The sequence below is a fragment of the Dryobates pubescens genome, chromosome 1 (assembly GCF_014839835.1).
Source record: "Dryobates pubescens isolate bDryPub1 chromosome 1, bDryPub1.pri, whole genome shotgun sequence".
In the NCBI taxonomy this organism is placed as follows: domain Eukaryota; kingdom Metazoa; phylum Chordata; class Aves; order Piciformes; family Picidae; genus Dryobates; species Dryobates pubescens.
In genome coordinates, this window is record NC_071612.1 from 57,819,076 (window position 1) to 57,846,476 (window position 27,401).

The window sequence follows — 27,401 nt, forward strand, 5'->3', positions numbered from 1 at the left end:
CCAACAAAGCAATTTGATGCCATTTTCAAACATAAAGCAGAAAAAGAAAAGGACACTAATTGGACAATGTATGTTTCCCCGAGAGCTGAAAAGGGAAGTTATGCATGAAAATAAAGTAAGTTTATGGAAGTGAGGAGTGAGGCTGAAGGCTGTAAGTAGGCTAGCAGTCACATTCATGCACAAGGAACACTGGCACGTTTGTTTCGGTCTCCTGCATAAATGCAGTATCTCCGTTTGCCAAGTCCAGTGTGTGACAAAGAGACAAAATTAGGGCTAGAAACACACTGGAAAAGAGACCATTATCTTGAAATGTACTTCAAAAAATAAGTTTCTCCACTTGACTTCCCTGGCTTGAAATATGGTTTCTGATTTTTAAATACTCATTTTCCTGTTGCTAAGTGAAAGTCTTATATAAACAAAGGAAATCAACTGTGTTAAAAGGATGGAAATGACTGTATGCAAAATGCTGTCAAATCTACAGAGTAAGCAAACTGGAGAAACACATTTCTTAACCTAATCCTTTCAGTTACAGCAATGCTGCGCAGTACTTGGTGCTGTTCAGTTAGTGTGTTGTGGGTTAAAACTGTTTGGAATTAATTCTCCCAATTTAAGAACGTGAGTTTCTGTAACCTCAGTGATATGCTTGGGGATTTGGGGGGTGGGGGGGAGTGTTGATTCTGTGCTTCTTTCCCAGAAGGAGCAATTTTGATTATAATTGCTAGCATGAAATGTGTAGTGCACTGTGAAGACCTTCAGAGTCATGTTCCAGTTTCTTTAAGAGACTACAGTTTCCTCCAGCTTCCCACAATGCAGTTGTGGGAGATGGATGGAAAACTCCTGAGTGCAAACAGGTCACATCTGGCCTGGAGTCATCCTTTGGATACTTGTTTCTCTCTATTAAAGGTACAGGCAAGCTCTATTTCTAAATGAGGAGCCTCAGATGAACACCTAGGCTGATGTATGTAGGCTGGAAAAACTAATCTTAAAAGGCAGCTTTACAACCTGAAGGTCACATAATATTTTATATACTGTGACCACAATGTATGTTTGGATGTGACCATGATCTGGGGACTTCTACCAACGGAGTACACCTAACATAGCATAGAAAAGGACATGGTTTAGATGTCATAGGTGTACTTCAGTTACAGAAATTATATCATATTAAATGGATATATAGATGTTGCTTTAAAGCAATGTCAGTAGAGCCAGGAAAAAACCTTCATCTCCTGCATGGCTGATGCCACAATTCTCAAACTATGATCCACAGGCAGTTAATGGGTTATATATGCTCGCTGTTCTGATTCCCAGCTACAAGCAGCTTAAGTAGATTAAATATTACCCTGAATTCTTTCTCTCAATAATACAAGGGATGTTAAGCACTCAGGAAGAGGAGGGCAGGTGGTCTGCATAATCATTGAATAGGAAAGGCCCAAGAGACTCTTACTAAGATACTCTTTATGAAAAAAAAAAAAAAGAGGATTCCTACAGTAACAGCAAAATCTAGTCCAATAACAGGGAGTGAGTACAAAATGCTGTGGAATTTAGCACCAATAGATACACTTCCTTTGAAACGGTGAATTAGATGTGCAGCAGGATCTGGTCACACTTCAAAGAATAATATGCAGAGCTGAAGATCCATCTGTTTGCTCTTGCAATCACCACTGAGGCTCCTGTATGTTAAGCAGTCTTTTGACTACTTCAAAGCACGTTTGAAGTTTTTGCTGTGCCTATCCCATGCACAGAGAAGCAAATGTGCCATAACAATGTGAGTAGCTGGTATTCTTGTTCATTTTACTTGTAAATGAAAACAGTTTGCTCTTGCTACGTATCATTTCTGGACTCTTTTTTTTTCCCCCTCGGTTTGTTGTATGTTTTTTTTTTAGCTATGATAGCGAGGGCCGTCTAACAAACGTTACATTCCCAACTGGAGCTGTCACCAACCTGCATGGGGAAATGGAAAGGGCCATTACAGTGGACATTGAGTCATCCAGCAGAGAGGAGGATGTCAGCATCACTTCCAATTTATCATCAATTGATTCTTTCTATACCATGGTTCAAGGTACTGCAATCAAAAGATTTCTCAGCAGATACTGACCTGAAAACTGTTTTCCTGTGATAAAAGCAGCTCCAATCAGATGCATCAGAATGGAATTTTAGAGGCATAACATTTGAAGGAAGGGATGATACACAGGTGGTTTAATACATATATTAAAGGCACTGTTCGGGGAAGGAAGGAGGTGCAATGAAAATTGAATTAAATATGTTTTCTAACCAAAGAGCTGTTCTAAACAGCTGTGGGAAGTACTCAAAATACCTACTTTGCATTAAAAAGGGATCTTGGAGAGGACAGAGAAATGGATTAATACGGAAATAGATGCAGAAATAGCATGAAGTGATATTTCAGCTTTAAAAATAGCATTTGACATCCCAGCAGCCACATCATTTCAGAAGTCTGTACTCATAATATTCTTAGGATTAAGCCAAACATGCCTAATGAAACAGCAGAAAATGTGTTTTGTGCCATTCCAAAGAATGTACTCTGAGGGTGGGGTTTGGAGATACTTCCCAAAGGTATCTGTGCTCTCACATGTTCTTACCAATCTCACCTTAGGTATTTATTGCCATTGGGTCTGTGAAGTCAAGATGTTACATGCACTACTGTATAAAATGTGCAGGAAATAGACAGGCTCTTAACCCACGTAAGTAACCTATGCTTCTCTTTGGCCTTTTCAGATCAGTTAAGAAATAGCTACCAGATAGGTTATGATGGTTCTCTGAGAATCCTGTATGCCAGCGGCCTGGACTCGCACTATCAGACAGAGCCACACGTGTTAGCTGGCACTGCCAACCCAACAGTGGCGAAGAGGAACATGACCCTTCCTGGGGAGAACGGACAGAACCTGGTGGAGTGGCGATTCCGCAAAGAGCAAGCCCAGGGAAAAGTCAACGTGTTTGGCCGAAAGCTTCGGGTAAGCACACAGGCATGTGTGGTATCTACTGCATTCTCATGGAGAGGCAATGTGAGCAGTCCTGTACTGTCACCCAGTAGCCACAGAAAAGCTTACCAGAAGTAATCAACATGGATTCACAAAGGGGAAGTCATGTCTAATGTCATGACTAACCTGATAGCCTTCTATGAGAACATGACTAGATGTACAGATGGCAGCGGGAGGGCAGTGGACATTGTCTACCTTGACATCAGCTAGGCTTTCAATACCCTCATAGGGAAGCTTAGGAAGTGTGGGTTAGATGGAGAGTGGGCTGGATTGAAAACTGGCTGAAAGGTAGAGCTCAGAGGGTTGTAGTCAGTGGCTCAGAGTCTAGTTGGAGGTCCGTGACAAGTGGTGTTCCCCAGGGGTCAGTATTGGGTCCAGTACTGGATGAAGGGATAGAATGTACCCTTGGCAAGTTTGCTAATCAGATAAAACTGGGAGGTGTGGCTGAGACACAAAAGACTGTGCTGCTATCCAGTGTGACCTGGACAGGCTGAAGAGCTGGGCAGAGAATAACCTTATGAAATTCAACAAGGGCAAGTATAGGGTACTACACCTAGGGAGGAACAGCCCCAGGTATCACTACAGGTTAGGGGCTGGCCTGCTAGAAAGCAGCTCTGTAGAAAAAGACCTGGAAGTCCTGGTAGACAACAGGATGGCTACGAGCCAGAAATGTATACCTTTGTGGCCAAGAAGGCCAATGGCATCCTGGGATGCATCAAGAAGGTCGAGAGACATTATCCTCCCCCTCTACTAGACTGACCTGGTGAGGCCTTGTCTTGAGTACTGTGGCCTGTTCTGGGATCCCTGGTTCAAGAAGGACAGGGAACTGCTTGAGAGGGTACAGCAAAGGGCTACAAAGATGACTAATGATCTAGAACATCTCTTCTGTGAAGAAAAGCTGAGGGCCTTGGGGCTTTTTAGCCTAGAGAACAGAAGAAGTATGGGGCTAGTCTTTTCTCAGTGGTACCCAGTGACAGGACAAGAGGTAACAGGCACCAACTTGAACATAGGAAGTTCCATCTAAACATGAGGAGGAACTTTACTTTGAGAGTGGTAGAGCACTGGAACAGGCTGCCCAGAGAGCTGGTGGAGTCTTCCATCTGTGGAGTCATTCAGAAACTCACCAGGACACTGTCCTGTGCAACCTGCTCTAGGTGAACCTGCTCTGACAGGGGGGTCCCTTCCGATCCCTATTATTCTATGGTTCTTTGACAAGCTTTCTATACAGCTGGAAGTATTTGCTTTTATTACTTCATTTATTCAGTGTTTTTCCTTATTAACTGCCCTTTTCAGTGGACCTTAAACTGTTGGTTTTAGCCTGGAATGCCTTGGAATTAATCTAGATAAAAGAATAATTTTCTGCTTTCCTTCACTGTTTTTTGATTTTCTTACTGAATTCACAGACCTGATTTTGATTCCTGTTTTAAATTATTTCACCATAAGTTAGCACAGTCCTAGGATTTTCTTTCTTTTTTATTTTAAATAAAAATTGTACTAGTACTTATTTATGGTAGAAAGGATTTAACTGTGTGTGCATGTGTATGGCATATTCCTCTAACATATGTCTTTACCATTTTGTTGGCATTCCTTCTTCCTGTACAAGTGAGTGAAACCATGATTTATGACAGCCATTTGGTAAAGACAACATAGATTAAGCATTTTAAATTGGGTTGCCAAGAGACCATTTCAAGACCACATCAGAGGTCTGAGTTACTATTAGAACTGAACCCTGTTCTTGAAAATAAGGCCTAGGCAGTATATTAAAGGAAGGTAAGTAATTTCAGGTCACTAAACTTCTAAGAGGTAACATGCCATTTTAGATCTTGAAATATTTTATGCTTTCCTTCAGGATGAGAAAGGAGGGAATGCTGTTAGGCACCTTGTATTCCCCTCTATCACTTTCTCTGTAAGAGAAAAGGACTTTTTCAAAGAAGGAAGAATGATTATGCACAGTAGCAGCTGCTTAAGAACAACGTACTTGTACCTAGCTATGGCAGCTGATTTACATGGATTAGAGGAAAAAGCAGCCATGCTTTTGGAGCTCATCCATGTGGTTCTGGTTCATAGGCACGTCATTACATGGCACAGTGGGATAACACACTTGCCAATTCATTCTGTGAAAGCCAAGAGAAAATAAAATAGCCAAATCAATGGCATTTGGTTTTGGCAGTGAAACAAATTGCCATGAGTTCAGTTCTCAAATGTGAAGCAAAATGTTGGCATTCAGCTGCAGAAGGGATAAAAGAAATGTCATGGGCATCAAGATTTAAAAAAAAAGAAAAAGGAAGGTCTTTGTGAAATTGATTTACATGGGAAGAGATTACAGAAATGTCACTCGGGGGTGGGTGGGGAGATGTAGGAAAGTAGAGAAAGTAAACAACAGAAAGAAAAACAGGAATAACTTTGGGAGCTTATCATTTCCATCTACAGATATGTCAGTAACATTTTGCTACTCAGAAGACAAACGTAGACAAAAAGCAGTGACAAAGTGTATTGCCAGCAAGTATGCTCATATGCGTGACACTTTCACTGCATTACAAAGTACCTTCTCAGAGTACTCTCTTGGGGTTTTTATCTTATATTATTTCTACCCACTACTAGTGGTCTTGATAAAGAAATTAATTAGGAATTGTGTCACGTGCCCTTAACAATCCTCAGTCAGTCTTCCTTTTGTTCAGACTTGTCTTGTTCACCAAGCCAGTTTTGTCCCTGGACTTGTATATTTGCTCTGTAGGCCTGACCTTTGGCAAAAGTCCTGACAATCTCCTACATGAAAGAGCCTTCTTAGGGCATTTATACTGAGGCCAGACAGAGGGCTCACTTTAAGGGTGTCAAATGGAGTAAGTAGTATGAGCTCTGTCTCAATGCATGCATAGTAGCATAGATGAGGGAGATCATGGGAAGAGTTTCTCTGACTCCTCTTGACACCTGACATGCTCCAAGCTCTAGAGAAGTCCCCAGTTTTCACATTACCTCTTGAACCCCTCTCTAAGGCACACTGATATACTCCTGTTCCTAATGGGGGGATCACAGTCAGGCTTCATGCTTCTCAGTTAAAACTGAAACGAGTTAAAGCAAGAGCAGGATGGATAAAACACCTCAATACTGAAAGACAGGAGGACAGGAGGTGGAGACTGTCAAGAGACTGGATTTTTGTCATTTTCTTTGAAAATTTCCTGAATGATTATTTTTACCATAATGAAACACAGAGGTTTTCAATATATGAGGGAGCTGGCAGAAGTAGGCACCAATCCACTTCCCATTGTTTATCTGTCCTGGCTAACCAGGGAAGTCCCAGCTGACTGGAGGTTAGCAAATGTGACACCTATCTGCAGGAAGGGCCAGGAGGAGGATCTGGTGATCTACAGACCTGTCAGTATGACTTTGGTGCCAGGCAAGGTTATGGAGCAGATCATCTTCAGTGGCATCATGTGGCATATACAGGACAAAACAGATGATCAGTCCCAGTCAGCATGGGTTTATGAAAGGCAGGTCCTCCCTGACTAACCTGATCTCCTATTACAAGGTGACCCATTTAGTGGATACAGGAAAGGCTATCAATGTTGTCTACCTGGACTCCTGGAGAAACTGGTTGCTTATGGCTTGGATAGGTAAATGCTTCACTGGATTAAAAATCGGCTGGATGGCTGGATCCAGAGAGCAGTGGTGAATGGAGTCAAATCCAGTTGGCAACTGGTTGCAAGTGGTGTTCTTCAGGGCTCACTATTGGGCCCAGTTCTCTTTAGTATCTTTATCAATGACCTGTATGACTGGTTCAATGGAGGCACCCTCAGTAAGTTTGCAGCTCACACCAAGTTAGGTGGGAGTGTTGATCTCCTTGAGGGTAGGAAGGCTCTACAGAGGAATCTGGACAGGCTGAACTGACAGGCCAAGGGCAGTTTTATGAGGTTCAGTATGGCTGAGTGCTAGCTTCTGCATGCAACAACCCCATGCAATGCTACATGGAAAGCTGCCCACTGAAACAGGACCTGGGGGTATTGGTCAATAGCCCACTGAACATAAGCTAGTAGAGTGCCCAAGTGGCCAAGAAGGCCAAAAGAATCCTGACTTGTATCAAAAATACTGAGGTTAGCAGGACTAAGGAAGTGATTGGAAGAAGCACTGGTGAGGCTGCCTCTCGAATACTGTGTTCAGTTTTGGGCCTCTCATTACAAGAAGGATATTAAAACCACAGAAACATTCAGGTTGGAAAAGACCCTCAGGATCACCAAGTCCAACCAATAACCCTACACTAGAAGGTTCACCCTTAAACCATATCCCCAAGGATGTGGTATCCTCTAAACACACCCAGGGCTGGTGACTCGACCACCTCCCTGGGCAGCACATTCCAATGTCTGACCACTCTTTCTGTGACAAAAAATTTTGTACCGTCCAGTCTAAACCTACCCATAGCTTGAGGCCATTACCTCTTGTTCTATCACTAATTACCTGTGACAAGAGACTAGCACCAGCCTCTCTACAACATCCTTTCAGGTAGCTGCAGAGAGCAACGAGATATCCCCTCAGCCTCCTCTTTTCCAAACTAAACAGCCTCATCTCCTCCAGTTGCTTTTCGTAAGGTTTATTCTCCAGGCCCTTCAGTAGCTTTGTTGCCCTCCCTCTGCACTAGCTCCAGCACCTCGATGTCTCTCTTGTATTGAGAGAGATGTTGGAGTGTGTCCACAGAAGGACAACAAAGCTGGTGAAGGATTTAGAGCACAAGTCTTGTGAGGAGCAGCTGAGGATTGTTTAGCCTACAGAAAATTCAGCTGAGGGGAGACCTTCTTCTTCTCTACAACTACCTGAAAGAAGTTTGTAGCAAGGTGGGCATCAGTTTGTTCTCCCAACCTACAAATGATGGGACAAGAGGAAATGGACTCAAGTTGCACCAGGAGAGGTTTATGTTGCATATCAGGAAAAAATTCTTCACAGAAAAGGTTGGAAAGCATTGGAACTGGCTGTCCAGGGAAATTGTTCTTGGAGATACTTAAAAGTCCTGTAGATATAGTGCTTAGTGACATGTTTCAGTGGTGACATGGCAGTGCTGGCTTAACATTTGGACTTGATCGGCAAAGTCTCTTTCAAGCAAAACGATTCTGTGATATTTAGAGTGTGACTCATAGACACAATAAAAATGTTCAGTTTTTGCTGTAGAAGCATTTTGGTAGCAGGGCCATTGTTAAGAAATCCTTCAGCTGAAGTCACTACTTTAGCTGACATGTTATTCCAGCTCCACAGAGCCCAATGAAAGAAGCTGTATCACCAAGACTTGCTTTTATGGTTGCCATCTGTATTATGAGATTATGCAAGCACAGCCAAAATTTCACCACAAGCTCACGTCTGAATGGTACAGCTCTCTCAGCAGAATCTGAAAGCATGAATTTTGCTGGAGAAAGAGGCATTTCCTTTCACTCCCCTCATATTCTGCCCAGACAGATGGAAAGTGAGAAGGCAAGGATGATGTTATCTCATTTAGCAGATAAGGCAGTGAGACAGCCAGATTAAGTACTTTGCTGCACTTTACACCGGAAGGATGTGCTTAGCCAAGAAATTAACCACAAGTGCTTGGACATCTGCCTTAACCATAAACCCACCCTTCTCTCTTTGGCAGGTCAGAAATCAGAAGTGCCCAATCTCACTTCAATGTCTATGCCCGAGAAGTAGACAAGAAAATAAATAAAAATCCTAATTAAATGTAAAGTAAGGAAGGGAAGCCGGAGAGAAAGGAAGAAGAAAAAAATCAGAGAAGCAAAACAGGCAGGGAGATGGAGAGATGAGTGCAGGCCTGTGTGGGAGATGCAGAGAAAGACAGAGATGAGATTCAGGAGTGAATTTAGGCAAATAAGCAAATATTAGAAGTCAGAAAATTAAAAAAAACACCTACCTGAAAATTAAGAGGCCCCAAAAAAATTACAAAAAGGAAGTGAAGAGGAATGCTTCACGGTTAAGTTTAACCTACTTCTTGAATCAGTCCTACTTCTAGAATCAGTCTGCAGCTAAATTTTAAAGGCATAGCCTAAAACTACCACAGGTGTTCAATTTTTTTAGGGTATTTAAATAACATGTGATGGCTCATTAAATAGATAAATTAGCTACTCTGCATCTGCTAGACTCTGTGTACCTTACTTAGAAGATTTCCATGAAAACATGATTTTTGTTCCTAAATTGCAGATCGTTCGTTCTCATGCCAGTAATTTCTTATTAAAAAGAGAAAGGTAAGGTAGACAAACAGGTATAAGCAGAACTGAACATTCATAGGCTTTTGTTTTCATATTTGCCTATGACAAATTACCAGGACTTCAAAAGCTTTTATGCCAGTAATAAAGAATCTAATTTATATTGATCTTTTAGAAGCTTATCAGTCTAAGGGCATAAGGACCAACATCCATGATATATGGATTTTAGCACATGAAAAAAACGCAGAAGTACTTCAATCATTTCCTGAATCAACTGCAAGTTAGCATATTTAGAACACTACAGGGGTGGGAGGGACTTCAATGTACAAGTGTTACATACTAACCACTATAGCTTACTTATATTAACAATAGTTTTCAACATAAGTATCTCTAAGCTAAGGCTTTAATTTCAACTCAAAATAAATTTCAAAGCATTTGTAACTGTTTTTCAATGGTTCAGTAGTCTTCCAGTCATTTTGGGCTTTAAGTGATCAGTTAACTAGGTGAAAAATACAATCCTCTGCTAATGATTTCAGCTTGATGTTGCAGCAGTGGATGGTAACACTGAATTAAAAAAGGGGAAATCCTATGTTCTAAAAACAGTTTAACCTGCATTTGAAGATCCTGATGTATTTACCATTTTGAAAATTACTTGCTGGGGAGGATTGGGATTCAGCTCCTTCTTAGCATGACTGCTATGAACTGGACAAGCAGTTGCTGGGAATATATGCTTTGATGTTAATTTGTTGGATATACTTTGTACTGCCTACAAGAGAAATGGCCCCATTTATTACAGCAGTTTTCAGAGCACATGTTTCAGTATTTTCTTAACAGTTGACTAAGCATTGCAACAAATCCTGGGTTATCTCTTCGTATAGTGAGACCTTCTAAAGTAGATGCTTAACGTAACACTTCACATTTATAACATGAAGTTGCTAAAATAATTTACACACGCAGCAAATCACTCACTGTAAATGGTATTTAAGGAATAACTAGCTTTGTGGGAATAAGAGGTGGCTAGGGTTTGAACAGCATGATTTATTGTGTCATTTTGTTTGCTTTAAAAAGGTTAATGGCAGAAACCTCCTTTCAGTTGACTTTGATCGAACCACAAAGACAGAAAAGATCTACGATGACCACCGTAAATTTCTGCTGAGGATTGCCTACGATACATCAGGGCACCCCACCCTGTGGCTACCAAGCAGCAAGCTGATGGCTGTCAATGTTACCTATTCATCTACAGGTCAAATAGGCAGCATACAGCGAGGGACAACTAGTGAAAAAATAGAGTATGATGGACAGGGAAGGATAGTGTCTAGAGTGTTTGCTGATGGGAAAACTTGGAGCTACACGTATTTGGAAAAGGTAAAGAACATTCGGGTTTTGCAGAAGTTCTGCAGCATCTTACTGCTGCATACAAAGCAAAACACAGGTAGTAGCAGCACATATCAATTATTCTCAGTATCAATGTGTGATTCCTAGGGGAATGTTTTACACGCTAGGTATATAATGAAGCTGTACCTAATTGCTAGGAATTTATGTGGTTTTAAATAATGGAGGCCACCAACCAGTAAGAAGCATCTGTGTTTACCTTTTTTGTTAACATTTAAAATATGGTACAGGGCCTAGAACTCCGCAGTGTCATTCAGATGAAACCAATTTGTTTATAAATTTTTCACTATTGTATTTTTTTCACTACCGAGAAAAGCTTGTCTCAAAATAGTACATTGGTACAGGCTCTACGTTGTAGCATCAAAAGAAACACGATTCCAGATAACAATTGCTGAATGATAGCCCTCCCTCTAAAAATACCTGTGAAAATTCCCCATGAGATCTCATGCTTATATGCAAAACCAGAATCCATTCCTTTCTGGGGTTTAAATAGATTTCTGTTGAGGCTGTTGCTCAGCAAATACTGTTTACTAGTCGTTGCAGATACAATTTAATCAAGACCTAGAACACACAATAGCCATGCATCAGAAAAATGTCAGAAGAATTTCAAGTAGCTCCTTTTGATATAAACAAATAAATGTTTTGTCTAGGTCTTAAAAGAATAAGAACACAGTATTTAGGGATCTCAGGCTATTCAAATTCTTCAAAATCATCTCTAATTGTAGGGAAGAAATTGTATCTCCCATATGTTGTTCTTGTGAGTTAATGGCTCTAAGACAGTTTTACTTCTCATATTAAACATGACTTATCTGAATCCATTGACAATCTGCTGTTTAGCTGCAAGTGCTTGATAAAAGAGTGATACAGTCATAACAAGCAGCAAATTATGAATGTGGAACTACTAATTACAGAACCCCTTGCAATTAAGCATCCAAGTAAATTAGTCAGGGGCATGTTAACAACGTGTAAGGTCAAGGATAACTCAATTAAAGAGGAGATAATTTTCTCAAGTGGGAATGTCACATTTTTGTGAAGCAATAGTATTGGTATATATGGGGGTGGAGGGTACTCCACCGTTTGTCACATGGTAAAAATCTGTTCTTAATTTTCAGTCAATGGTCCTTCTGCTTCATAGCCAACGGCAGTATATCTTTGAATATGATTTGCTGGACCGGCTTTCCGCTGTCACCATGCCCAGTGTCGCTCGGCACACCATGCAGACGATCCGCTCCATTGGCTATTACCGGAATATATACAACCCCCCGGAAAGCAATGCTTCTGTCATCATGGACTACAACGAGGAAGGGCAGCTCCTGCAAACAGCTTTCCTGGGAACAAGCCGAAGAGTTTTATTCAAGTACAGGCGGCAGACCAAGCTCTCAGAAATCTTATATGATAGTACAAGAGTTAGTTTCACTTACGATGAGACAGCCGGAGTGCTGAAAACAATAAACCTCCAAAGCGATGGTTTTATCTGCACCATTAGATACAGGCAGATTGGCCCACTCATTGACAGGCAGATCTTCCGCTTCAGCGAAGACGGAATGGTAAACGCACGATTTGACTACAGCTATGACAACAGCTTCAGAGTGACTAGCATGCAAGGTGTCATCAATGAAACCCCACTGCCTATTGATCTCTACCAGTTTGATGACATTTCTGGCAAAGTTGAACAATTTGGAAAATTTGGAGTTATATATTATGATATCAACCAGATCATTTCAACAGCTGTAATGACCTACACAAAACACTTTGATGCACATGGCCGCATCAAGGAAATCCAGTATGAAATATTCCGGTCATTAATGTATTGGATTACAATTCAGTATGATAATATGGGACGAGTAACAAAAAGAGAAATTAAGATTGGGCCATTTGCCAACACCACAAAATATGCATATGAATATGATGTAGATGGTCAGCTCCAGACAGTTTATCTGAACGAAAAAATAATGTGGCGCTACAACTATGACCTGAATGGCAACCTCCATCTACTCAACCCCAGCAGCAGCGCCCGTTTGACACCACTTCGCTATGACCTGCGAGACAGAATAACTCGACTGGGTGATGTTCAGTACCGATTAGATGAAGATGGATTTCTGCGTCAGAGAGGTACTGAAATCTTTGAATACAGTTCCAAGGGCCTTCTTACTCGGGTGTACAGCAAAGGCAGTGGGTGGACAGTGATTTACCGTTATGATGGACTTGGACGACGCGTTTCCAGTAAAACCAGCCTTGGACAGCATCTCCAGTTTTTTTATGCAGACCTCACTTACCCAACCAGGATAACTCACGTATATAACCACTCAAGTTCTGAAATCACATCTCTTTACTATGACCTGCAAGGGCACCTTTTTGCCATGGAAATTAGCAGTGGAGATGAGTTCTATATTGCATCAGACAATACAGGGACACCGCTGGCCGTATTCAGTAGCAATGGTCTCATGCTTAAACAAATTCAATACACTGCTTATGGAGAGATCTATTTTGACTCTAACCTTGACTTCCAGCTAGTAATTGGATTCCATGGAGGCTTATACGACCCACTGACCAAGCTAGTCCACTTTGGAGAGAGAGATTATGACATACTGGCAGGCCGGTGGACAACACCTGATATTGAAATCTGGAAGAGAATTGGGAAGGATCCAGCTCCTTTTAATTTGTACATGTTCAGAAATAACAACCCAGCCAGTAAAATACACGACGTGGAGGATTATATCACAGGTAAAAGGAGGTTACTGAATTGCAAGACTGTCTCCCACTTGTTCAATAATTTACCTTTCTACGTTCTAACAATCTGGAATCTGACTATCTGGGTTACAGGCTGGGGATGTTCTCTAGGTAAGATTAGTAAAGAAATTCTCAGGAAAGATAATTGTTCAGAAAAGTACTTGGTGTTTAGAACCAGATCAACAAAGTGATTTTAGTTTGGGGGTGTTAGACTGCAATTCATAATTTTGGTGAAGTACCTAAATGTGTCCTATTTGGGAAAGTTCTTCATGAGGAAGTGTTAAGCACTTAACAGTAAGAATAATTAGAGCAAACACACTCATCAGTAACAGTCTAGCTTTAGACATCAATTTAGGTACCTGCATAAGAGAGGTTAATTAGCTTTCAGATTTAGGTAATTAAACCTAAACCTTATGCCCTACACAGTCCTTACAGTGCTGTCGTATTAGGCTGGTTATCTAAAAAGATAATTCAGAGCACCTCAGTATACAGCAGGATCTGGTTTTCCAAACTACATTTTGAGGTACTACTGGAATACATCTCTTCCTCTCACACCAACTGAACTGTAATGCACAGTGCCTCAGCAAGAGATTTCAGTGCATTAAGAAAGGAAAGAGAAGCCATATGTTCTCCTTCCAATACTGTTATGCATTACCGAGTACTCTTATAATGAGAAAGATAGAAATCTTGAGCAAATACAAGACTAAGAATCCCTTAAGACCATTCATCTGAACCTACTTACATGTGGATTAGAGTCAGGCTTCTTCATGACTCTGGGCTACTGAGCGGTAAAAAAATGCATATGCATATGCATGGATCAAAAAGATAAAGCCAAGAGGGAGTGAGACTGTAAGGCAGCAATGGCAGGGTCTTTCTGTGACCAGTTTAAGTCATTAACATGGCAGAAAATTTTCACTGAAAAGTTGGCTGATATTTACCAGGGTTGGTTTTCGCAAGGCTGCTAACGGAATTGTCTAAGAGAAGTTCAGTAATCTCTGGGGCCAGCACAAAGTAATGAGTGCACAGCTAGGAGCAGGGAAAGGAGAGCAGGATATGGAAAAAGAAGTGAGTCTCTCTTTTGGCAACAAAAAGCTGCTAACGTGCTGCTTTTTGTGGGTCTAAGAGTTAGTGCTGTGTTGTGATTTCTGGTGACCTGCAGTCAGGTCACCAGAAGTTTCTGAAAAGTGCAGGGCTTAGATACATTTGAATTTTCATATCTGAACAGATGTAAATTATCTGAACTACTTCACACAGGAGTTGTGAGAATGCAACTCAAAAGCATCCTGCGAATGAAGTGGGTTTGCATTATTTAAGAAACAGCAGCTATTAACGAGGTTGCTAACAGGCTGCCTGGGAGCATGATAATAATGGACCTTTGAATCTGTCCTCTTTTAGCAGCCTGTGCCATAGGGAATGCAGTTGCAATCACATATTTTGTGGTATTGAAAATGATGTATGTACTTAGTTCAAAATTTGCCCTCGAAATACAATTGTACAGTTTTTTAATATCTTTGATGTATAGAATCCATGGATACACACTGCTCTTAGAAGGTTAGCATTACCATTAGTAACTTGGCTGACTGGCAGTTTTATACGCAGAGCTTCATGAGGCAAATCATTTATCTGGAAAAGTTAAAACTTATTTCAAGGTAAACATTTTATTAACATTTGGATAAATGTGGTTCCTTGTTTCACTTCACTGGGATTTTCTAAATGAAAAGACTTGCTAAGGAGCACTCTGCCAACTTCTGCTAAGCTTCATATTTGTGAAAGACAGGGCAGAAAAGAAAGAAATAAGGCTGAGCATCCACTCTTGCCCAACAATCATTAACTAAATAATTGTTGGCATCCCTAATTTATTTCTTTTTAACAGAACATAAAATGTACCATAAATAATGTTATCCAGTGCTAATTTATTATCCTGTCTGCTTACTGACGCGAGTGTAATACATTTTGCAAGTTTTTAATTTCATCAGTCACCCTTCATCTTGAAGAGAGGGAGATTTCTCTTGAATCAACACCAAGTCATTTAAAAGGTAATTGACCATGCAGGTGTTATTTCAGGGGTGTTCTGAAGACAGTAAAAGAACACACGTGTAACAGAAGGACAGGATGTGCTCTGCAGTACATTTTCTTTTTTCCTTTTTTTTAAAGTACTGATGATGAGGGTGTGGCATAAAGTGTGTTCAGCTTGACCATGAAATGCCAATTAGTTTAGGCCATAGTAGAAAGAATTCTCCCTTTAGTTGTGCTCCTACACTTGTTCTGGAAGTCACTGAGGCCTTCAGAACTGCTGAAAACTGCAGTGCCTTTCAAAGGAGCACAGTGCGACTCTTACACAGAACAAAAGTTTTCCTGTAAGTTTAGAATGTTACATTTTCTTTTTAGGCTTGCTGTTCTAGCTGTAGAACAAAGCTAAGTGCATACAGATCAAAACGAAGGCTGTTGAACAGTTTTCATGTTAGAGAAAGAAGTCAGCTATGCCAAAAACTATTCTGGGTAAAACTGGTATGATCACAAAATACAGAACAATTCTAATTTTTGAAATAGTAGAAAGGATGAACCCTGGGAACTACCAGGTCATCCCCACCACTGTGCCTGGTGAGATTATGAAGCTTATTCTCCTAGAAGCTATGCTGAGACACATGGAAGACAGGGTGGGGATTCGAGTGAGCCAGATGGCTTCACCAAGCGCAAGTCCTACCTGAATAACCTAGTGGCCTTCTATATTGGTAGACAAGGGAAGAGCTATGGATGTCATCTTTCTGGAGTTCTGTAAGGCCTTTGAAATGCTTCCCCCGCAACATTCTTTTCCCTGAATTAGAGAGATGTGGATTTGATAGGTGAAGTGTTAGGCAGATGAGGAATTGTTTAGATAGTCACATCCAGAGGGTAGCGGTCAACAACTCAATGCCCAGATGGAGATCGGTGATGAGTGGTGTCCCTCAGGATTCCATACCAGTGCTGTTTAATATCTTCAACAGAAATGCAGACGGTGCAATCAAGTGCACCCTCAGCAAGTTTGCACTTGACACCAAGCTGAATGGTGCAGTTGACACACCTGAGAGATGGGATGCCATCCAGAGGGACCTGGAGAAGCTTGAGCCTGTGTGAACCTCATGAGGTTCAACAAAGCCAAGTGCAAGGTCCTGTACCTGGGTCAGAGCAATCCCTGCTATCAATACAGGCTGGGTAATGAAGGAATTGAGTGCAGCCATGCACAGAAGGACTTAGTGGCACTGGTGGGTGCACAGGTGGCATGAGCCAGCAATGTGCACTCCCAAGTCCAGAAGGCAACCATATCCTGGGCTAGATCAAAAGAAGAGTGGACAGCTGACTGAGAGAAGTGATTCTCCCTCTCTGCTCTGGTGAGATACCACATGGAGTACTGCATCCAGCTTGAGTTGTCAGCACAAGAAAGATTTGGACCTACTGGAGCAGGGTCCAGAGGAGCACCACAAAAACCATCAGAGGGCTGGAACACCTTTGCCATGAGAACATGCTGAGAACATTGGGCTTGCTCAGCCTGGAGAAGAGAAGGATCCAGGGAGACCTTATTTAGTTTTGCAGTACTTTACTTAAAGCAAGCAGGCCTATAAGAAAGGTGGAAGCAATCATTTCAGAAGGGCCTGTTGTGACAGGACAAGGGGTAATGTTTTTAAATTGAAAAAGGGTAGGTTTAGACTAGATGTAAAGAAGAAATGTTTTAACAGTGAAGTGGTCAAACACTGGAGCAGGTTGCCCAGAGAGGTGGTAAATGCCCCAACCCTGAAAACACTCAAGTCCATGTTGGACAGGGCTCTGAGCAACCTGATCTAGTTACAGCTATCCCTGATCACTGCAGGGAGGTTGGACTAGGTGACCTTTAAAGTCCCAAAGTGTTCTACAGTTCCATGATTCTAATATTTTTCTTCTTTCTTCCTCTCCCCCCCGCCCCAATTGTCTTTCAGATGTTAACAGCTGGCTGGTGACATTTGGCTTTCATCTGCACAATGCCATTCCTGGTTTTCCTGTTCCGAAATTTGATTTAACAGAACCTTCTTACGAACTTGTGAAGAGCCAGCAATGGGAGGACATACCAGTAAGAATCAAAACTAAACACACAAATGAAACAAGAAACATACAACTAGAACAACAGAAAATGTTCCCTTCTAGTCAGATCTTATTAGGCATGGATAATTCTGACCTGGCTCTTGCTAAGTTAAATATGAACGGTGCTTTTTAAACCTCTACTTTTTATCTACTTTCAAAAGAATTTCAGAAATTACAGACTTTCTAGGCTAGGTACCATTTTAGGTAAGCTTTTGTTTGCTTTGAGCAATAATAAAATGCAGAAAGACACAATCAATGTAAAGAAATTTAAGAACCTTTAAAGCTCACTAAGTTTTGTAGCAGAAACTACAGAAATATGACTGGTACTAACACTGTGCCTGAAGGCAGAAACGGAACACTGTAGTAAAAAATGGACTGTGAAATAAACAGAAGAACAGGTGATATAAATTATGCATACCAGGCACCACTACAGTTTTACTTCTCTTTAATATTAACATGTTTTATATATAAAATATGGAAAATGAAATTACCTGAGGTAAAACCCATTGTATTACATAGAAACCAAAACTCCAAGAGCTTATGAAATTCTTTGGAAGGAAAAAAATTAACTTCAGTCCTGAAAACCTGCTACAGTTTTAAATGGTGGAAGAAATAAATGCAGAAATTAAAATCTAAATCTACCACTTTAGAAAATTCCCTTTACAAACCAAACTTACTCACAGTTTAAAACCCAATGCCCTCAAAAATCTTACGATTCTCAGTTAAGAAGGAAGTGTTAAGAGACAGTGGAACAGTTAATTCCATTGTGAGCAGTCAAAACCAGATCTCTTCTTGCAAGAACTTTACAAGATTAAAAGAGGGTATCATAATATATCATATCATATGATCTTCAAGAATCATACAACCTAATTTAGACCAAAAAAATCATTACAAGGGCGGCCCAGCAGCAGAAGGTAGCATATGGAAGCTAGTTTTGTATGCATGAAGTGACCCACTCTAGGTATTTTTAATAACCAGGGATTGAGTAACAGGGAAAGACCTAAGAGCAGATCATGAGATTAGTCTGAATTAAGGTTGTAGGAGTCTGTTAATGACTCCTGCTTGGTCTCTCACCCTGAAATTTGGGAAAACTAAACAGGCTTTTGCCTCACTTGTGACCAATTAATCAAATGGGGTAAACAATATTGTGATGAAGGGACGGGTCAATTGGAAGATAACTGCATCACCTACAGAAACTAAGTACTCCTTTTTGAAAAGTGCAGCCAAAGCTATTTAAATCTTCCCCCCTCCTTCTGAAGCAACTGCTAGGACAGCTGCTTCCCACCTCCATCAATACTAGGCTCATTCACAGTTCTTTGCTGTTAAGACCAAGGATTAGACAGAGAAGATGTGCCTATTCTGCTCACTTGTAAAGTCTCAACCCAGCCACAGCTGACCCCAGGATGTGAGTGGCCTTGCTATCTAGCTGCACTCAGCTAGTCATTCCTGCTAACTGCACCCGTCTTCTGGCTGTTCTGGCTAACCACAGCAGTTCTGCTGGCAGGTCACCTTCTACGTTACCCTTGCTTTACTAAGAGTGTATTTGGTGTAGTGGACTACATATGGCCCTTAACAGCAAAATACACTAAACAGATTCTCCTATCTAGCTTCTCCGTCTTGTGCTTTTGCACCTCACAACTGCACCTCCTACTTCTGCTCCCTTTAACAGCACATCTATCTTTTGAATAGGCACTCCCCAAGAAATACCAAGCAAGCTTATTTTAAACTTGCATGTTGCTTCTTTTCATTCATTGCCCTTGTCTTTGCTAGTTGTCAGCAAACCTGGTGTATTCAGACCTGCACCTGTCTGAAGTTCTGAGGGGAGAGAGAAGTTGCTCCTCACTTTTAGGCACCATTCTTACAGTTGGGGTGAAATGGAAGCTTGTGCAACTGAACTGGCCACAGCCTTTTCACACATCCCGTTATCAGTTTCTGCAGGTATTTGCAAGAAAAGTAATCAGTGCCCAGTATTCTACCTCACTGCTCTGTACCATTTGCTTCCTTCTCTTTTACTGTCATTACAGCTTGATTCCCTGCCTTCCCTTAGCAGTTTGAGGAGTTACAAGAGGCCCCCTGCAGTTTGGTCTCACGTTGCAGCTACCTGAAAGACTCTTACCTCCAGACTCAGTATAAAGGAGGGCTTGTCCCTGTTTTAAAACACAGCTTTGTAATCTGCAAAAATCTCAGTTTGGATGGACTCAAGATAGATGAGATTTGTAGTTGAACGAGCTCAGAGAGTGAGATGACACTGTAGTAAGATAGCTTACCCATATTATGTCCTGTGCAGCCCCGTAAGTAGCCTCTGAAGTAAAGTCTTACTTTGTACAGGTTCTCAGGGAGACAAAGAGAAAAAGCAGTTAACATTATCAAACAAAATATCCTTGTAACTCAGCAGAACAAGCAGTATGTAGATTTAATTAACTCATTGGCACTGCTGGTTGTGGCATATCCTGTTGTCATCCACGGGCAGCACACCAAGAAAGCCTGGCTGTTTGGCATCTAGAGAGCTACAGATGGTTGGTAAAACTTCTGTCTGTTCTTGTTTACAGCCAATTTCTGGAGTGCAACAACAAGTGGCGAGACAAGCAAAGGCTTTCCTTTCCCTGGGAAAGATGGCAGAAGTGCAGGTCAGCAGGAGGAAATCCAGCGGAGAGAAGTCGTGGCTGTGGTTTGCTACAGTGAAGTCTCTGATCGGGAAAGGGGTGATGCTGGCTGTCAATCAAGGCAAAGTGCAAACAAACGTGCTCAACATCGCAAATGAGGACTGCATCAAAGTGGCAGCTGTTCTAAACAACGCCTACTACCTAGAAAACTTGCATTTCACCGTTGAGGGGAAAGACACGCACTATTTTATCAAGACCACCTCCCCAGAGACTGACCTGGGGACACTGAGGCTGACAAGTGGGCGGAAGGCCTTGGAGAATGGCATCAATGTCACTGTTTCCCAGTCCACCACTGTGGTAAATGGCAGGACTCGTAGGTTTGCCGATGTTGAAATGCAATACGGTGCTCTAGCGCTTCATGTCCGCTATGGCATGACGCTTGATGAGGAAAAGGCCCGAATACTGGAGCAAGCCAGGCAAAGAGCTCTTTCCAGTGCCTGGGCCAGAGAACAACAGAGAGTAAGAGATGGAGAGGAAGGCGCCAGGTTGTGGACAGAAGGAGAAAAGAGGCAGTTGCTCAGTGCTGGAAAGGTACAAGGATACGATGGGTACTATGTACTCTCTGTGGAGCAATATCCAGAATTAGCAGACAGCGCTAACAATATACAATTCCTCAGACAAAGTGAGATAGGAAAAAGGTAACACACTGGCTTAGCTCAGGCTGCCAAAGAGACTGTGTACCAGTGTCTTCTGAAAAGGAGACCAAACTGTTTTGCTGCATTACTACTTGAGCCTAAGCTTACATCTTTGCTCAGATTTTTTCTGTAGCACAATCCCAACTGACTCTGCAACGAAAAGAGCGCCTTCCAGAAGAATGATACTGCTAATGACAAAACTTTTTTTTTTTTCTCAATGACCTTAAAGGTGATCTGCTTTAAAGAATATGTTTACATATGCATATCGCTGCACTCAAGTTGGACTGAAAAGCATTAAAACAAAAAAAAAAAAAGAGGAGGAAAAAAAAAGGCCTACAGATTTTACAACAGGCTGGCTGTTCCTTTGAGGCACTGTAGTTAATTAAGATACAGACCCATACAGTGTTCCCAAATATTACTGAATTGTCAACCTTTGCTTACCAGAAGTAGTCTCTCCCTTTCTCTTTCTCTTTTTCTCTCTCTTTCTCACTGCATAGGATGTGGTATATATCTGTTAATTTTAAAACGTGGGGCAAAAATTACTGTTTATAGACAACCCAACTGCTTTAAACTGTGCTGCTTTCTAAAAGGACATTGGCACAAGTGACTTATGCTACCATGGGAATAATGGATTTTAAAATGCTAACGTGGTTTGCCTTGGGGGGAAAATGGCAAGTAGAATCCTTGTTGCAGATAAGCAAAGGAAACCCTGATTTTTTTGTAAATTATGTGAGACAAGTTGTTTATGGATTTTTATATGAATTACAATTTACTGTACATCAAATATTAGTCTCAGAGGAGTTAATTTATGTAAAGTGTTTAAAAAAGTTTATACTTAAAAATAAAATGATAAAAACATGTGCTGTGTGTGATTTTTTTAAAGAAAAGGGAATTGCACCTTCTATGTTATAGCTGTACAGTATAAAGGATTATATTGTAGAGATATAACAGTGATGACTAATGTCCAAAAGTGTTAATATTTTTGTATTAGGTTTCAAGCTGTGCATCTATCACTCTGCTGATTGAATGGGACACTCCAAAGTGGCTGGCTGAATCAGACCGCAGCTCCTTCCCTTCCCGTACCTCTCCTGTCACCCAGGCCAGTGCCACTTCATCAGTCATTGTTAGAAGGCACAGTAACCAAATAAGTCTCGTTTATTATGATGGAAGACTTTAATAGGTTGGGTTTTCCTTGTCTTTTTCCAGCCCTAATGTAATAAATGGACATTTATTCATACCGGGTGGGGTTTCTGTTGGTTTTTTTAGAAGCTTTGTTTCACAATGGAGAGAATAGTGTCTCAGGTGCTTGGCAAAGTGTATGTAGAAGAAGAAGATATCATGTAGTTTCATCCAGTTATGTCAACTTTGTCTTCTGTATAATACAACTCTTTTAGATGTTAATAACTCCAGATAGAAGAAGCGTACCTCTGACCTGATGCTACAGAATTGCTCTTTAGGCAGGCAGGCTGTTCAGTAGGTTCATCTCCTGGCCTTCAGCTGGCAGATCAAATCCCTGTACTGTGAACACTAAACCTAGGGATGGAGAGGAAGGTCCAGTTCTAGTGCCTAGTCTGCATCTCCACACCACTGCATAGATTTGGCATGCTCTGCTCCAAGGCCCAGTGTATTTGCTGCAGGACAGAACTGAAGTGTGCAGCTGGTTCTTTATAGGAAGCCTGTGGTGGCGTCTATGGCATCTGTTCTACATCTTGGCTGAAACCATTCTTAGAGCTTTACTCTCATGAGCACTAAATTCAGCCACAAAAACAAGTATTTTTAAGATGAGACAAAATTGGGTTTTTTTGATGTTCGTTGGAACTATACACAGTATTTCTATCCATGTATTATAATGACAAAACATAGTAAGTGAACGTGTCTTAACTATGAATGGTTCAAGTGGATGTAATAAAAATAGTTTTCTAACTGCTTTGTATTCTGAGAGTCGATGGTATTACATACTCTAAATTGCACATTAGGATTGTTTGATAAACAGATTTGAACTTCTCCCAGCCAAGTCACTACCGAATCGACAGTATCAGTACTGTTACTGTATGTGTGTATTTGGTAGAGCATACAAGAACTAATTACACGTATAATGAATGCTAATCATCTACTAGAATGAAAGCACAGATTTAGTTGTTAGTATTTTTACCCTTGAAGTCTTGAGGGCCCTAAATTTAGAGCGGATGGTATGTCAGACCCCAGAGGCGTGTCATTGATCTACGTATTCTTTTTGAAGATGTGAAATGCTAGGTGTTTGCAGTTCTGTTGGGTGGCTCTTCCACAGCACTGTATTTAGCATGCTGTAAGTGCTCTCTGTCGAAATAGGCTCATATCCTAAATTATGTCAAATGTTTCTGTTCAAATATGAGAAGCTTGTATAACATGTCAACAATGAAATATATCTTCTACTTGACGCGTACCAGTTCCTTCTCCTTTGTTCTGGCACCAATAAACAACAAAGTACAGTATCTGTTGGTGATCATTTTAGCTAAAGTCAAATCAAGCCAATTAGTGGCCTTGTTAGTAGGTATAATGAGCCTGTTTCTTGCTAAAAAAGATTTGTGATCTGGACATGCTCCTGCAGGAAATAGTGACCTTGGGGAATATATAAACAAGAGTTCTTTTTAAAGAAAAAAAATATGCATAATTGAAAGAAGCATATTACACACAAAAAGAAAAATCCAAAAAAATAGAGGATATTCTAAGTATTTTGGGCAATGCCAGTCAAAATGCTATCCTGATATTTTGAGATGTATATTTCGTCTGATTTGTATTGTTCTTTTAATTTGCCTTCTTAACTTTATATGTGTCCTGAATTTTCCACAAATTGATAACTATAGATTGCATCTAGGCTTTCCAATAAAAGCCAACCCAATGTGTGTGCCTGTGTGTTTATATTTGTTTTTCAAAACTTGTGTGTCAGATCTTGCATCTGTGCTGTTACTTTTCTCGTTGCATCAGAAGCAGCAAACTGATCCAGTTGCACTGCTATTGATTCATCCTATGCATCACAGCTGGCAGTACCTTTTTTTTTTTGACTCTGCCCAATGGCCTCCTCTGCTAACTCAGGAAAAAGTGAATTACTCCATGGATCTCTCAGGTGGCCTACTTTAGAGAATCCATTGTACCTCACAAAGCCAAATCTTCTCTAGATAGGGAAAAGCCAAAGAACAAACCACAACAAAAAAAAATCACTTAGAACTGTTTTCTCTCATGTCCTCCTGAGAAAAAATACCAAAAGTATTTGATTATAAACAATTAGGTTGGCACTGGTAGTTACATATATACACAGAAGACATCCTTCAGTCTGCCTTTAGACCCACTTCACAGAAACTGCTGACTTCAGCACTGCTATACGTCAAGAGGAGCCGGCTTTGATTTTAGTTGGAACAGGCAGACTTCATCACACTTACTTTGTAGTGACAACCTTCAGTTGATAACATGTTGATCCAGCATGAATCAGGTCACTCTGCTTAGCTTACTGTGGCCTAATTTTGTTATTTAAAAAAAAAAAAAAAGCCAGTAAGAGCACTTTGTATGTTCACACTCAGGAGGTGAGACATTTGCATTTGACAAGGGAAAAAAAATGCCAGTTAGCACTGCCCCTCTTCAGAGGCACTTTTAAAGCAATGGCTGGAAGACTGTAAGAGGGAAAAAAAAAAACACTGCATAAAATGACAATTTGAAATGATTGTCTACAAGAGAACAGGCTGCATTTGCAGAGAATCTTAGATGACAAATTGTTTTCAGGGGGAAAAAATTAAATAAAGATCTTCTAAGTGTGTTAATACCATGGTTTACTGCTAACTCCAGAATGGCAAGTTACAGCTGCACATATGGCCAGCTCAAGGACTTTTCAGAAACAGAGGAAGACTAGTGGGTTATTCTTTGGGGATGGCAAATGCAATGCAAAGACACTTATTAGAAAACAGCTTCTAAGCAGCTTATTAGAAGCTGCCAAGGTTAAAAATAAGCCAAAGCAGAGAGCATCACACAGCATAAACTGAACAGCACAGTGAAATCATACCCCTAACTGCAAAGCCACGTCCAAACCGACCAGGCTGATCAGCTTCTCATCTACAGCCAATTAGTGCTACAGACTAAATGCTTATAAAATTAAATTGATCTTCAACTGCACACACAAGTTGCTGGTGCTCAATGATCCAAAAAGAAAAGCCAAAATGAAAACAGTCAATTGATGGGTAGGTGCCAATTCCCCACTCCCAGGAAGAAAAGGAACACACAGTCTATAGCTGTCATGCTGAGAGACACAGCTTTCCTCTTTAGCTTTGTGGCAGAGTGACCACACGAGGCAAATTTAATTGAGTGCCTAGGCTAGACCTATTAAAAAAAAAGAAAATATTCAAAATATAAGGTCCCATGCCTCCCCCTCATGTCAATTTTTCAATGGGAATAATGTAATTAAGGATGCCAGTGGTTAATAAAGTGCACCCCAACATGCTGAAAATTAGCAGCTTATTTTTCATCCCTTCCAGAAATCTGAGTTTTTGTTGCAGAGTGTCTTTGGATTTCAGGGTGAGAAAATAGTGGCAAGTTTTGTTTCTCGTGCCACCTCCTAATACAATATTGGTTATTGCAACTGGCACTGTCAGTGTGACAGAGGGTGAGTCTGATCTGTTGGGGATGGCAGGGAAAGCAGAGGGAAACAGAGGTGGCCTGCCATTAGGTGGGCTAAAATGCAGCAGTGAGGGCAAAGTCACACAGTGCCACACAACTACTGACCTGGGGATTATCTGGCCTGATTCCTAGCATCACAAATACAGGCTACTCTGAGCTGTGCAAGGATGTGCATAAAATGCATCCCTAAATAAAGAAATATATGGTAAATATTGGTCCCTACTTCTAAACCACACAGGTAAAACAGCAACACCGTCTGTTTCCTTAGGTACATCACAGATTTAACATGCAATTTGGAAGGTGAAGAGCAAGCATAATGACATGGCAGCTCATTAAAGTGTCCTGGTTTTACAGAACCTGCTTTACTGCGATTAGTAGCTCTGCAGGTAAACTCTCTTGCTGTTAATTACTTTAACTTCATAGGTAAATTGAGTAAACCTTTTAATTTACTAAGTTAAAATTCTGTCATTGAGGAATATAAATGTCTAGATTTCTTCTTCCTATTATAAACTAAGTCAAAGCTCATAGTAACATCATTACGCAGGTTGGAGTTAATGGGTCCCAAAAAGCTGTCTTAATAAAGCCTTTAGCAATGCAAGAGGTTAAAAAAGGAGAAAATTCAGAAACTAAGAACAGGGCTGGAAGATGACATGTTTCAATTGGCTCTAGTTACTGAATCACACTTAAGCTGACACAGCAGGGTGAGTGCCACACACTACAGAGGCATAGGGGAAACTGTTACCCTAATGCAGTGAAGTATTTCCACATTCCAAGCCCAGGAATCATTTTAAAACTGAAATTACAGGAATGGCTATCTGATGAACCCATACACACTACCTCAATTTTAACAACAAACAAAACAAACCAGCTAGTATATGGAAATCAGTTAAGAACTTGAATCTGAGATTAACTATAGGCATGCAATGCTGTAGAAAAGTCCATCCAGCATTTGCCAATAAGAACTACTAGGGGGTAAAAAATGGGCTGGGGAGCTGGGGAGTATGTACAAGACCATACTATTAATACCAGGTGCTAGTCACCGTTTTCCACATTTGCTAGGGAAGAGCATTTTAAAATTTTTTTTTTTTTTTTCTAAAAATGGTGATGCCAACAATTTGCACATGACAAAAATTGATGGAGTGGCAAATAATGGCTAGGACAGAGCAGTCATACAGAACAATATGGATCACTCGCTGAAGTGAACCCATTCAAAGAAAATGCATTTTAATACAGGCAACTCCAGAAGTAAAATATCTCAGAATAAGAAATGCAAATCTTGCTATGAAAGGTATGTAGCCGCCTACAAGAAAGCAGTGACTGGAAAGAATGAGTGGTGCATAATAGATAAATAACTCATTGTGAGATTCCAGCACAATAGTGGTGGCAATGAAGAGCTCACAGGGATGGAAAAGCTTAATGGGATTACTGGCTTTGTTAAACAAGGGAAATAGGAAGGCAATGTTATCTCCACATATGGCACCAGCAGCACTATTTTTGCATACAGGACTGAAGACATCGTGAAGACATTGTTAAAACTCTGGAGAGAGAGAGAGCACAAGGAGACCTGACGCACAAACTTGAGGCTTGGCAATAAAATAAAAGTCTTGCAGGGCCAGATTTAAACAGCTCACACACACAAAAAAAAGGGCCCAAACCCACCAAAGGGTACTGTGACAATAGATTCTAAGTGCCTTCCCTGAACACATGGTAGTAAGGTGCTTCTAAACAGGGGAGAATGGAAGGGACAGTGGGTGAGAATGCAATTCTGATATAATTCACATTAGAAACTGGAGAGGTAAAGTTGTGGGGGTGGGGAGCTCTGTTTCATGACCATTAGAGCAAACTACAAGAGAAATAGTTTCTAGAAGCTTTTTGATGAAACAGGTGGATATTGAAATCACGTGTATTGGAGACTGGTGATGGAAGTTTAAACCAGATGATGGCACTGTCCGTTTAGCTCCACAGGAGACATCAAAGTGAAACCTTTGTAACTCCCTCTGGTAAACTCCAGGCTAGAGGCTTTAGGTTTGTCTTCCCTTTACCCTCTCCCTTTTTCCAACGGTGAAATATCAAAAT

General features: G+C 40.8%; 1 protein-coding gene across 1 annotated transcript in view; it reads left to right on the plus strand.

Annotated features, from left to right (window-relative positions):
* The window catches only part of TENM3 (teneurin transmembrane protein 3), a 481,887-nt gene extending 460,899 nt beyond the window's left edge, over positions 1-20,988 (plus strand). Inside the window, exons 27-32 of the mRNA XM_054166328.1 lie at positions 1,884-2,059; positions 2,734-2,969; positions 10,241-10,537; positions 11,677-13,288; positions 17,245-17,375; positions 19,936-20,988. Coding sequence (XP_054022303.1) covers positions 1,884-2,059; positions 2,734-2,969; positions 10,241-10,537; positions 11,677-13,288; positions 17,245-17,375; positions 19,936-20,691 — 3,208 coding nt within the window. The 3' untranslated portion in view covers positions 20,692-20,988. The remainder of the gene's footprint in view (positions 1-1,883; positions 2,060-2,733; positions 2,970-10,240; positions 10,538-11,676; positions 13,289-17,244; positions 17,376-19,935) is intronic.
* The last annotated feature ends 6,413 nt before the right edge of the window (positions 20,989-27,401 follow it).